The sequence below is a fragment of the Camelus bactrianus genome, chromosome 6, assembly GCF_048773025.1.
Source record: "Camelus bactrianus isolate YW-2024 breed Bactrian camel chromosome 6, ASM4877302v1, whole genome shotgun sequence".
NCBI classification, from domain to species: Eukaryota; Metazoa; Chordata; class Mammalia; order Artiodactyla; family Camelidae; genus Camelus; species Camelus bactrianus.
This window is the reverse complement of record NC_133544.1, coordinates 83,933,780-83,946,908: the sequence shown is the minus strand read 5'-3', so window position 1 is coordinate 83,946,908 and position 13,129 is coordinate 83,933,780. Positions and strand designations below refer to the sequence as shown.

The 13,129-nt window shown below is 38.9% G+C and overlaps 1 protein-coding gene across 2 annotated transcripts in view; it reads left to right on the top strand.

Moving 5' to 3' along the window:
* Window positions 1-11,215, top strand: part of RFX7 (regulatory factor X7) — a 120,658-nt gene extending 109,443 nt beyond the window's left edge. For both annotated transcript variants that reach the window (XM_074366169.1, XM_074366170.1), the window contains exons 8-10: window positions 374-581; window positions 3,534-3,829; window positions 5,075-11,215. In XM_074366169.1, coding sequence (XP_074222270.1) covers window positions 374-581; window positions 3,534-3,829; window positions 5,075-8,347 — 3,777 coding nt within the window. In that variant the 3' untranslated portion in view covers window positions 8,348-11,215. The remainder of the gene's footprint in view (window positions 1-373; window positions 582-3,533; window positions 3,830-5,074) is intronic.
* The last annotated feature ends 1,914 nt before the right edge of the window (window positions 11,216-13,129 follow it).

Sequence of the window (13,129 nt, the reverse complement as noted above, 5' to 3'; positions counted from 1 at the left end):
TTATAGAGTAACATGTATAGTATAAATGTTTTCAGAAAAGAAAATATGGCTCATGGCATAGTTTGTTTTTGTGATGTCAGAAAAGGCTTTTAGAAAAATTCAAAACCTCTGTTAGTCTTCGTATGTGTCTCACAGTGTATGCTTAAGTGTTACATTCACGGTGCTGCTGATGGCTGTGCACCAGTGGGCACAGGCACAGGCCTCTTATTTGCAAGGCTCTAGTATGCCTGCCAACACCAGTCACCTCGTACTACTTTGACCAGACGGATTCAGATTGTATCTTCTAATTAAGAATATGTATCTTGAATGTGCTTCAACTTAATTTCTCTGAACTTTCTTTTAGAAGTTAACTTTTCCTTTTTCCTTTGTTTAGTTGGAAGGAGCAGAGCCTTCTGGGCAGCTTCAAAATATTGACGAGGAAGTTATCTCTTCTGCTTGCCGTCTTGTGTGTGAGTGGGCCCAGAAGGTGTTAAGCCAGCCATTTGACACAGTCTTGGAATTAGCCCGCTTCCTTGTAAAGAGTCACTATATAGGCACCAAGTCGATGGCAGCTCTAACTGTAATGGCAGCAGCACCACCAGGTACAAAATGATTAACAAGCTGAAAATAGACAGGGTGTTACTATATTTAGAGTTGGTAGCAAAAGAAGAGTTTAGCCAGAGAACTTTGTCTTTGCAGTGTTTGTGTGAGTTCACTCAACACTAAATTCAGATGGGTTTGTTGAGCAGACAAAAATAACAGTTCTTTCATTATAAAGCTTAAAGCTGTAGCTTTGTATGTTGCTCTGCTGAAATACGAAAGTTTTAAGATTTCCTAGTTGATAGTTTATTAATTTTTCCATTACTGTTTTAAAATTTAAAGAATATGTATACATGTATTTTTAAGTATATATGTATCTAAATTAATAAATTAAATATTACAAATTAAAAATGTAAGTTTTTAAGTTATTTGCTAAGACTTCTATCCCAAAAACTAATGCTATAAGTCAAATGACCTTTGAACAATGTAGAAGGTACCTGAGTCTCACAAAAAATAAACCATATGAAGCATTACTGTAAAATAGCAAGAAGTTTTTTTAATGTGTATTCAAATGAGTATTTTTATTCAGATAGGAACTTTAGAATTGATGTTTTTGGGAATAACAGTACTGTTGGAATAAATGACTCACTCCTAACTTTCATAGCTGTGTGAAGTATCTCTTCTGATAAAATTTTTTAAATGTCTTATTTCTATCATACCTCATAAACCTAAAAAGTGAATAAATTATGGTACTACTCTAGGAAATTATAATTTCTATGGGAAAATGTAATAATATGAAATAGTAGATTTATCACAGCCAGAACTATAATTGTACTATCAAATAACTTTACTTTTTTATCTTAACTTCAACATTTTAATAAGAAATCATTTTTCTCTCTTATATTTATCAGAAGCTTTAAGTATTTGTGGTATGTGTGTGAGAGAGATTATTCTGTTCTCTGATTTTATGGCCAGTTCAGGACCATAAATGACATCAGTAAAATAACCTTTTACAAGAGCTTCAACATAATTTTTCCTACCTAGGTGTAAACTATGTGATCCGAATCTGTTCACTTATGCTTACATAGGAGCCAGGAGCATGCTTGGGCAGCCTTAGGTCTAGCTGGATAGCTCATATGTGTTTCCTCGTTTATCCCCTCTGCAGTCCTATAAGATAGGTAATATTTAGTCCCATTTTACAGAGTGGGAAACAAATTTAGGAAATAAAGTAATTTGTCCATAGTCAGAGAAGTAGTGGGGCCAGAATTTGAATCCTGATTTGTCTGTCTCCAAAACCCAGGTTAACTCCATTACGTCGTACTGTCTTCTTATCTTTCAGCAAAATGGGGTTTTAAAAGATAAAACCTTTCTGTGTTTTCTTTCTTCTACCCCTGCTAACACCTAGAAAAGTACTTAAAACAAGTTGAGGACTGGGGAGTTCTCATGGGGTGAAGAAACATCTCTGTCTTCCTTATTTCCCACATTATTCACGTAGTCTGACTGAAGGAAATGTAGAATGAATGGATTTTTAAGGCGTAAGTTTAAAGAAAGATGTGTTATTTAAGCAGAAATACTAAAAATCACACCTATAAACAGGAGTTTGCCCTTTTTCAAAGTAGACAGCTTGGGAGGCTGTTACTTTGACAGTTGTGTCGTCACTCAGTATTTTAGAATCTCTTGAAATTTTGTTCTCAGCCATTGCCACTTTTTAAAAAAATACCTCTGATAGTGAATAATCTTCATCCTTTGAAGGTGAATTTGGTTTTTTATAAATATAGTGTCCATATTAAGAACAGGTTGTATTACAGATGTCCTTCGGTAAGTCAGCTGCTTGGAACTCGTTTCTGTCCAGAAACCCTGGCAGGAGGGGTAAGACAGAGAGCTTAGAGCCTTTGGCAGAGGCTCTCAGGGTGCAGGTGTGGAGCAGCCAGAGCCGAGGCTGCAGGCCAGACAGCGGCCGTGCAATCTGAGTTGGGCTTGAGAAGAAAAAAAAAATCGTACTTAGGTGATAAAGGGGAAGTCAGAAAATGAGGGCTTGTTGAGGAGTCAGTGTGGGGGTAGGAGTTTACAGTCACATTCTCCTTCCCGTCTCCCACTCCAAGCTGTTGCTGTTAACAGAAGGGGAAAAGCAGAACCCGGGGAAAGAAGGGCAGGGTGTGCCAGCAGGTCAGCAGTGTCCTCCCCTTGCCTCTCTCCACTGCTTTTACTGAACTCGGCCGACTTTCTAATGATCTCAGTGCCACACGCTAAATGTGAAGTGAGCTTTTGAAAAATTAATTGCATTACATAATCAATTTTTCTGAAATTAAAATTTATCCCTTGCTTATTTTATCATTCCTTTTTCTTAGTTTTGATCTTACTAACGCTTTAAAAATTTCTCTCAGTAACCCTTTCTCAGAATATCTTAACCTCAGTCTTCAGAAACTCTCCTTAATTTCTCCTGGGTCTTACTGGAATAATTGTGTAGTAGCATTTAGACTTGTAATACCTATTTGCATAACGTGCTAGTAGAATTAAAGACTTGTTTTCCCCTGGTGATTTTTTTTTTTCCCTAAGATATGGATGATTTCAGCAAATATTTACTGAGTGCCCCTTGTGAGCTGAATATTAAAATCATAAAAATGCATGCATTTCTTAATTAGAGGAGGAGGAAGGGAGATTTTCTGGTCTCTACCAATAAAAAGTTAAAACTTGCTGTCTTGGCATTTTTTTATCTTACCTTCTGCACATTTATGACACAGCTACTTCCCTCTTAGAAATCTTCATCTATTATAGCTGACTTAACTACAACTGTCACCTGAGTTGAACCATATTTTAAGATGTCAATTAAAACCATATTGACAAACATTTATAAACTGGAAGTCTAATAATATTTGTGCTTTATAAAGAAATTGTGAATTAAAATTTGCTGGGTTTGGTTGCTTTGTCCAGTAGATGGCAACATAGTCAAAGAAAGTGAGTTGTAACCGCCTTCTAGAAAAGAGTGTTTAGCTTTCCTTTCTGTTTATTTTCAGGAATTAAAGGAATCACCCAGCCTTCTGCTTTTATACCTACAGCTGAAAGTAATTCCTTTCAGCCTCAAGTGAAGACTTTGCCATCTCCTATTGATGCTAAACAGCAATTGCAACGGAAAATACAGAAGAAGCAGCAAGAACAGAAACTACAATCCCCTTTGCCAGGAGAATCCTCAGCAAAAAAATCAGAAGGCGCTACAGCCAACGGAGTGACGAGTCTTTCTAATGGAAATCCAGCAATCCTCTCTCCTCAGCCTATTGGTATCGTTGTGGCAGCTGTCCCTAGTCCCATTCCGGTAATATCATTAGTGTTGGCCTTACTGGGGTGGTAGAAAGTCAGTTCCTTAATGCAGAGTGGCACATGAGAAGGAGACGAATACAGATGTAGATACAGTTGTAAACTTATTTTGTGACCACGCACAGATTTCAGTTCAGTCGGTTATCTTTAATTCAGGATGTACGTTGTTGATTACAAAGTGAGCTATGAAACGAACATAGGTGAAATTGTAAGACATGTAAGTACACACGTAACCAGTCAAGAGGTTTATTATGTAAGAGATGCGTCATTGTCAGAGTTGTTTCATCTCTAGCTAAGCAAAGATGACACGATTGTAGCCTTTTTTGGTTTAAATTTTTTTTTCTTTTTAACATTCAGGTGGAGCAAAATTGTAAAGTGGGTTGGTAATGTACTAGCATAGACCTACCTCTGGCTTGCTGGCCATAGGACCCCAGGGAAGTCCCTTAGCTGTTGAGTCTCTTTCTTCATCAACAAGTCAAGGTTATAGTCTTCTCTCCTCCTGTTTCACACAAGTGAGGCGATGATGAAGGGCTTGTAAAATCAGAGTTCATCAATTAAAAAAAAAATTTTAATGAGAGTGCATCACGCTAAAGCAAGGTGATATTTTATGTTGCTATTTATTATGATATTATTAAGGAGATATTTTACGTTGTTTTTCTTGTTCTTGTTGTTATCATCATCATCATCATCATCATCATCATGTCATTAAAACCCACTACCCAGGAACCATACTCTTGTTGCACTATTCACTGTAGAGCAAACATGCGAGGCAGTAGTTTTATCTGAGACCTCATCCACAGTGGTTTATCACTAATGTCGAAGGTAGATGCATTTATAAGACAGTGTCCCCTGTGAGTGAGTGAATCATCTTTGCACAGACTCTAGTTGGATACCTTTAGAGTTGCACGTTTCTTCAAGATTTTATCTCCTCTCCCTATAACCTTAAAAATTATTGTTTTGGCAAGTATTCAACACAGATGTGAAGTTTTTCATTGAAATCTCAATATTCTTCTTACATATTATTGTATTTGGTAGCTATATGGCACTGTGCTGCATTTATTGTAATAGGTATGTGTCTGGTTATATAGAATCTACTTTAGAAGAACTCTCACCTAACATGGGAACTGTCTTTTTTTTTCCTTTTAGCATTACATGTAATGAATGCCTTAATAATAACGAATATATGAGTTACCGATCATAGTCTAGACTTGTTAAACCTGCTTTGTTTTCCACCTTTTAACAGGTCCAGCGAACCAGGCAATTGGTAACTTCACCAAGTCCAATGAGTTCCTCTGATGGTAAAGTTCTTCCCCTCAATGTACAGGTGGTCACTCAGCACATGCAGTCTGTGAAACAGGCACCAAAGACTCCTCAGAATGTTCCAGCCAGTCCTGGTGGGGATCGTTCTGCCCGGCACCGCTACCCTCAGATCTTACCCAAACCAGCCAACACCAGTGCACTCACCATCCGCTCTCCAACCACTGTCCTCTTTACTAGCAGTCCCATCAAAACGGCTGTTGTGCCCACTTCACACGTGAGTTCTCTGAATGTGGTGAAAATGACGGCAATATCCCTCACACCCAGCAGCAACAGTGCCCCTCTTAAACATTCTGCCTCGGTAAATAGCGCTACAGGGACAACAGAAGAAGCAAAGACCATTCCTCAGATCAAGAATGGTTCTGTGGTTTCACTGCAGTCTCCTGGATCCAGGACCAGCAGCACCGGGGGAACATCCGCTGTGGAGGTCAAAATGGAACCTGAAGCGTCATCAGATGAACACCCTGTGCAGTGCCAAGAGAACTCTGACGGGGCTGACGCACCCAAAACAACGCCCAGCGCTGTTACGGGGCAGAAAAGTCATACAGATGGAGGAGTGCAAAAACCTTCAAATGAAGGTGTCAGTGAAATAAAAGCAACTAAGGTCTGTGACCAGAGGACCAAATGTAAAAATCGCTGTAATGAAATTCTGCCAGGCACTTCAACAGGCAATAATCAAAGCTCTGTCACTGTCTCAGTTGCCACTCAGAACTTAGCTTTCACCAGCACCAGCTCACCATCTAATGGTGACTCAATAAATAAAGACCCTAAATTATGCACTAAAAGTCCAAGAAAGCGACTATCTTCTGCATTGCAAGAGTCCCAGGTGCCTCCTGTAAAGAAACCAACAGTGGAACAGCTTTCTGCAGTTGTCACCGAAGGTCAGAAACCAGGCAGTGTTAAGAAGGATCAAAAGGTTCCACATTCAGGGAAAACAGAAAGTTCAGTAGCAGGTGCTCAGATTCCTAGCAAGATATCAACAAATGTCAACTCACACATAGTAGCAAATCAGCCCTTGAATTCTGCTCTTGTTACCAGTGATTCAGCTTCAGAACAGCAAATGACGCCATCATCATCTCCAGACGTAAAAGTAAAGCTTGAAGGCAGTGTCTTTCTCTTGGATAGTGATTCAAAATCAGATGGCAGCTTTAATCCAAACGAATGGCAACAGGTCACTAAGGATTCTGAATTTATATCTGCCGGCTGTGAACAACAGCAGGATATCGGTGTTATGACAATTCCCGAGCACTCTGACATCAACGACTTAGAGAAATCTGTTTGGGAATTAGAAGGAATGCCACAGGACACGTATTCCCAGCAGCTGCACAGCCAGATGCAAGAATCTTCTTTGAATCAAATACAAGCACAGTCTTCAGATCAGTTACCTCTTCAGTCCGAACTGAAGGAGTTTGAGCCTTCTGTCTCCCAGACAAATGAGAGCTACTTTCCTTTTGATGATGAACTTACACAAGATAGTATCGTGGAAGAGCTGGTGCTCATGGAGCAGCAGATGTCGATGAACAATTCGCATTCTTACGGTAACTGTATGGGAATGACCCTTCAGAGTCAGTCAGTAACGCCAGGAGCTCCGATGTCATCTCATGCCTCCAGTGCCCACTTCTATCATCCAATCCATAGCAACGGCACTCCAATCCACACACCCACTCCCACCCCCACGCCCACCCCCACCCCCACCCCCACGCCAACCCCAACATCTGAAATGATTGCTGGGTCTCAGAGTCTGTCACGAGAGAGCCCTTGCTCCAGGCTAGCCCAGACCACACCTGTGGATAGTGCTTTAGGAAGTAGCCGGCACACACCCATTGGTACTCCACATTCTAACTGCAGCAGTAGTGTCCCTCCCAGCCCTGTTGAATGCAGGAATCCATTTGCATTTACCCCAATAAGCTCCAGTATGGCGTATCACGATGCCAGCATTGTCTCAAGTAGCCCTGTGAAACCGATGCAAAGACCCATGGCCACACACCCTGACAAAACCAAGCTTGAATGGATGAATAATGGGTATGGTGGGGTTGGTAACTCATCAGTTTCTGGCCATGGCATTCTCCCAAGCTATCAGGAACTAGTAGAAGACCGTTTCAGGAAACCTCACGCTTTTGCTGTGCCTGGACAGTCTTACCAGTCTCAATCCAGACAGCACGACACTCATTTTGGTCGTTTGACTCCTGTCTCTCCTGTGCAGCATCAAGGTGCCACTGTAAATAACACCAACAAACAGGAGGGTTTTGCGGTCCCCGCCCCTCTTGATAATAAAGGAACTAATTCATCTGCCAGCAGCAACTTCAGGTGCCGGAGTGTGAGCCCTGCTGTTCATCGCCAACGTAATCTTAGTGGAAGCACCCTCTATCCCCTATCTAATATCCCTCGATCTAATGTGACCCCCTTTGGAAGTCCAGTAACCCCAGAAGTTCATGTTTTCACAAATGTTCACACAGATGCATGTGCCAACAACATAGCTCAAAGAAGTCAATCAGTTCCATTGACAGTCATGATGCAAACAGCCTTCCCGAATGCTCTTCAGAAGCAAACAAACAGTAAAAAAATAACCAATGTTTTGTTGAGTAAACTTGATTCTGACAATGATGATGCAGTGAGAGGTTTGGGCATGAACAACCTGCCCTCCAATTACACAGCCCGGATGAATCTCACGCAGATTTTGGAAACTTCCCCTGTCTTTCCTAGTGCCAACCCGCAGAATACGATCGATTCCAGCACTTCTGTTTATGAATTCCAGACACCATCTTACCTCACCAAAAGTAATAGCACCGATCAGATCAGTTTTTCTCCTGGAGATAATCAAGCACAATCAGAAATTGGAGAGCAACAATTGGATTTCAGTAGCACTGTTAAAGACCTGTTGAGTGGAGACAGCTTGCAAGCCAACCAGCAGCTGGTAGGTCAGGTAGCATCTGATCTCACTAATCCTGCGTCTGATTTCTCTAGCGATATCAGGTTGTCTTCTGAACTCTCAGGCATCAGTGATTTGAACACTTTAGACCCAAATCTACTGTTTGATCCAGGTCGTCAGCAGGGACAAGATGATGAAGCTACACTGGAAGAATTAAAGAACGACCCATTGTTTCAGCAAATTTGCAGTGAATCCATGAGCTCTATGACTTCATCAGGTTTTGAATGGATAGAAAGCAAGGACCATCCTACTGTTGAAATGTTGGGTTAAATTGTGTTTTATAATATGTAGCACACTGTATCTAAAGACATATGTATTGTATTTGTCTTAATGGAAGTGCCTCCCGCAGCAGAAACACTTACTATTAATTGTGACATTTTAAAAGAGTTTGCTGCAGAAGTGGTTTCTTCTTCAGTAGGAAACGGTTAGACTCGCCTCAGCTTTTAACAAGTTTCTGAAGAGAGTAGGCTGTAGAAAAACAAGTATTAGGTTTTAAAATTTTATAACGTTCCCCATTTAATCACATTGTTTGCTAGTAAACAGAAGACTCACAGGCTTTTACAAGAGCAGTCTAGATCTTTATTTTGTGTAAGTTCATTTTAATTCATTGGTTTATCTGCACAGATTTTAGAGGAAACCATTGATTTTAGGTATAGGCTATTTTTTGTTGTTGGCATTATCTTTTAGATATGAAATCATAGCTAAAGTGAACTGTAGACAAGAAGGTCTTCCTTGAAACAGGGATAATATTCAGGTTATTATAAGTATTTAGGCTTGAAGCATAGAGCTACTGTAGGATGACAAAAAAAAAATCTCTGTAGGACTTTCTAGGACTTCAGTACCATTTGCACCTGAATGAAGGGCTTAAATAGGAGAAAATAATGGAAAATTAAACATTAATGTAAGGAAAGCAAAAGCTGCACTAAACATTTTAAAAGGAAATACTAGTAGCCATTTATATTTGTGACCTTGCATTAGTATTATTTTAAAATGTTGATTTTAATGTGGAGCTAACACACACAGGGACATGCACACGTGCACACACAACAGATAATTCCAAACATTGTAATTTAGTGGAATAAATACAAATGTATTAGGAAATATTTTATGTTTTATTATTTGGTAGTTGAGATAGGAGAATTTAGAAGGAAATAAAAGCATTTTCTTAGTTTCATCACAATGTCTGCATGCACATATTAAAATTCTAAGATTTATTTTGAAGATTTTTAATTGTAGTATTCTCTAAGTCCTCAGTTTAGTGACTGACTCCTTCACTCCTCCTGAATTTAGAAATGCAATTTGATCATGAGGTCCCTTCGAAAAACAAATAGGCCAGGAAGGAGATAACATAAAAATCGGATCGGAAAACATTTCGCCACCTGAGGTCTGAAGCCACAAATCTTTATATCTCTGGTAAAACAAAGGGGATATCAATAGTACTTGAAGAAGAAGAGCATTTTATAACATGCTTATTAATTTATTTATTGTGATAACCACAATTGCAAAATAAGCACTCAGGATTTGTTTTAAAATGTTTCTCTCTATGGCTCCCATTCTGTTTTGTGAATAATTATTTATGAATTTCACCCTGACAGAAATCTTCTCACTAGTTGACAGCTTCATAAAAGTAAGTTTCAAGATCAGTTTCAAATAGACTTAAAAATTGCCATTAAGTTTTTAAAGCTAACATTAAACCATTGCTATGCTACCTTGAACCTAGCTAAGCTTTCCTTTACCTTAATTAGTAAGCCAATCAGAAGACTACAATCAATGAATATTTAACAAATGTGATGAAGGGTTTAATTTAATAAGGTTTTCATTGTTCAATAAATTTGCAAGGTAGGGTATTAACATATTTTGATAAATAATTGGTGCTAGGGTTGGCTCAGAGGTTTATATATTGATATGTCGTAGTTATTGGCATTTGTGTGTGTTTGCTGTTATCTTGATTTAATGATCTGTTAGATATTTTTTTCTTGATGCTAGTTATTTCTTCACTGTACATTGAGACACAGCACTACTGCACACCAAAGTATGCAATACCCAAAGGAAACTGTGTGATTTCTTTTAACAAATGATGGGAGCCTTTCTATATGAAATACTCTGAAAAGGAGATTTTGAGGCCATTCTAATCCCTTGTTTACATTATTAGCTTCCTACTAATATAAAAATAATGGAAATCTTTTTTGATAAAAATATAGACTGGAGGATTTTTAACCCCCTGTACAGTATTGCAGCAAACACTTTAAATTTGGTTGAATTCGTCCAGCAAACTTTCTGGGGTTCATATATTGCACTAAATTTGTTGAACCTGTGGTAGGCACATCTCTTAGGATAAATGCAACCAATACAGTCCACAGATTAAACTTTTTAAATGTGTTTCATTATGAAAAGACAAAATGTCATCAAAGTGACAGATAAAATTGTCTTATGTAGCAATGTGCATTGATCTCAATGAGATATTTCTAATTCTTATTCTCTTACCTGAGAATATTACAGCAGGAAGAATTAAGTTTAGTTTGCTTCACCATGTTAATACATGATCACAAAATGTGCATGAGTGTTATTGGCTTATCTTGTACAGTACTAGGTATTCCTGTAACCACTTTTTTTTCCCCCTTGGCTGTATTGAACCTGGTTCAGTGTTAACCAGACAAGCATAGTTATTCACAAGTTAGTTACTTTTTTATGTTTACTAATTCTGCTTAGTTGTTGTTGAATATGTTCTTTTCTCAGATTATTTTCATCGTTTTGATGTTTAAAACATTTTGCATACTGTTTATCATGATAAGACTTCATGAAGTAAATAATTTTGCATATAATTGCAATAAGCACTGACTTTTGAACTGAAAAGAAGGAAAGTGTTTTTTTGTGCAGTGCATCCGAGGTTCATATAATAGTCCTGTACTATAATGTGCTTTACTACACCATAAATGACAAAAACAAGCCCTGTTTCATGTTTTCATTTAGTGCAGAAAGTCAAGATCTCCCCAGTGTTTTGTTGTCTGTTGTACCTGCTGAAACTACGGTAGTTGAATATTGCAGTAGCATTTCAGTTCTCTTTTTTTATTGAAAGTGCTCAAAAATTGTTTTTTAAATGTTTTCGAAAACAATTAAAAACATTTTATATTAAACTGACTGGATCTTAAGGTGATTTATGGGATCTACTTTATATAGGCCGCATGCTGTTTTATAAACAGACCCGAAGCCGTTCTTCCTTTGATCTCCTGAAATTCAAGGCAATAGGAAAAAAATCAGCACCAGGAGGAACAGTGCTGCTAGCCTGTTCTCTGCTACTAACCTGGAAGGCTGCACAGATACTTCGTTCATCAGAACTCTGCTGTTCACTTAGAATTTACTACCAGAGAATGGTACTTGGCATAGACCTTTATGTTGTCCCCCCCCACAAAAGTTTTCCTTTTGCTCATTGACATGTATTGTTTGCTTTAAAGTGTTCGCCCATGGAGTATCTAGATGTGGATATTTTGGAAGCTTTGAATTGAAAAAATAATAGGAAAGTGGAGGGAATTTTAAAGCACAGCTATGTCCAAAAGCAACATAGGCATTTTGGTGAACCAGAAGTACAAAGTGATAAGTGCACTGAACTTGTAAGCCAGCACCTGGGCTGTAAGTCTGGAAGCAGGAAAGAGCAGCCATAAATTTCAGCTCCTAAAAAATAAGAAGCCAGGGTTTGCCATGGAGATTCCTCGCTCTTGAAAGGAGAGTAAGATGCAGCAGCAGCCAGGGCCAGGCCCTGAGCCAAGCAGCATGCTCCCTTGTGTATACAGATCTGCTTAGATCCGTGATAACCCCACTATCACCACAGGACTGGAGCCCTGAGTGTGGACAGGTGGTGGAAACAGTTGTAGCAGGAAGACTCGTAAAGAAGCTGCAAACTAAAATTCCAAAGTACCTGAAGAAAAACTAACCCTGAGGAAGACAATCAGCAGTCACTCAAGATAAAATAAAAGAAGTAGCAAGCTATCTGGATGTTACTTTAAAATCGTTCATTTAGGGGGATTCTCAGTGACAAGGGGAGACTTTTTTTTAATATGGTCAAGAATAAGCACTGGATATGGATCATGGAACCAGTAGGAAATTCTAGAGGAAAAAATGTGTAGTACCTGAGATGCTTTGGGCGGTAAGTAAGAGAAAACCTAACACTAGCTTTAACCATAAGGACATATCTCATTTTAACATAATGCTATGGAGATAGGGAGGTGCATGGGTTCATTCAATGACTCAGTGTTATCAAGAATCAGACTCTTGTGTTCCTGTACCACCCTCTTCAGCTTTGCTTTCGTGTGTCTATTGCCTCATGGTCACAAGATGTCTACCACAGCTCCAAATATTGCATCTTCATACACCCCAAATGAGGTGGCAAGGGCAGCTCTCAGCGTTTTATCAGAAAGAAAAATCTTTCCCAGACTCTCCCATTAGGCACTCCCTCCCAACCCACTTCCACCTCCCTCCCCCACACTTAGTCCCTTTATACAAAACAAGGTCAAAGGCCCACCCTAAAACCAACTAGTTTAGATTCTTGATTCACCTTTTATAGCTATGGGAAGGGCCCATTTCCAGGAGCATGTGGTCAACCACCTAAAATGAGTTCTATAACCTAGAAAAGATACCAGGACCTAAGATCTTGTGCCCACCTTTGAGAGAGACTCATAGTCTTGTGAAGAACTAATTACATGTTCTTTGAGAAGTGCCAATTAGAAGTATAGATAACATGCTACCTAGAAGGAAAGAGCTGAGAATTCAGACTTAGAAGATTCAATAACTGGGCAAAAGAAGGTTCTTAGTAAGGGCTACATTTAGAAGTAGCCTGTTAACCAGTTTAAACTGTTAACTGGAATCCTGCCTTCCCTCTCTGAGTTGAAAAATCAAGCATTATTGCGTATTGTAAATGCAAATGCCCTTAGTATCTGTTACCATAATAGAAGACCAAAACTTTGATTCTGCTCAGTCTGTAGAGATTTATTTTGGTATATATTGCTATAAATGAATTTTTAAATAATTAGAATTAATTTGCAGGTGGGATCATTTATC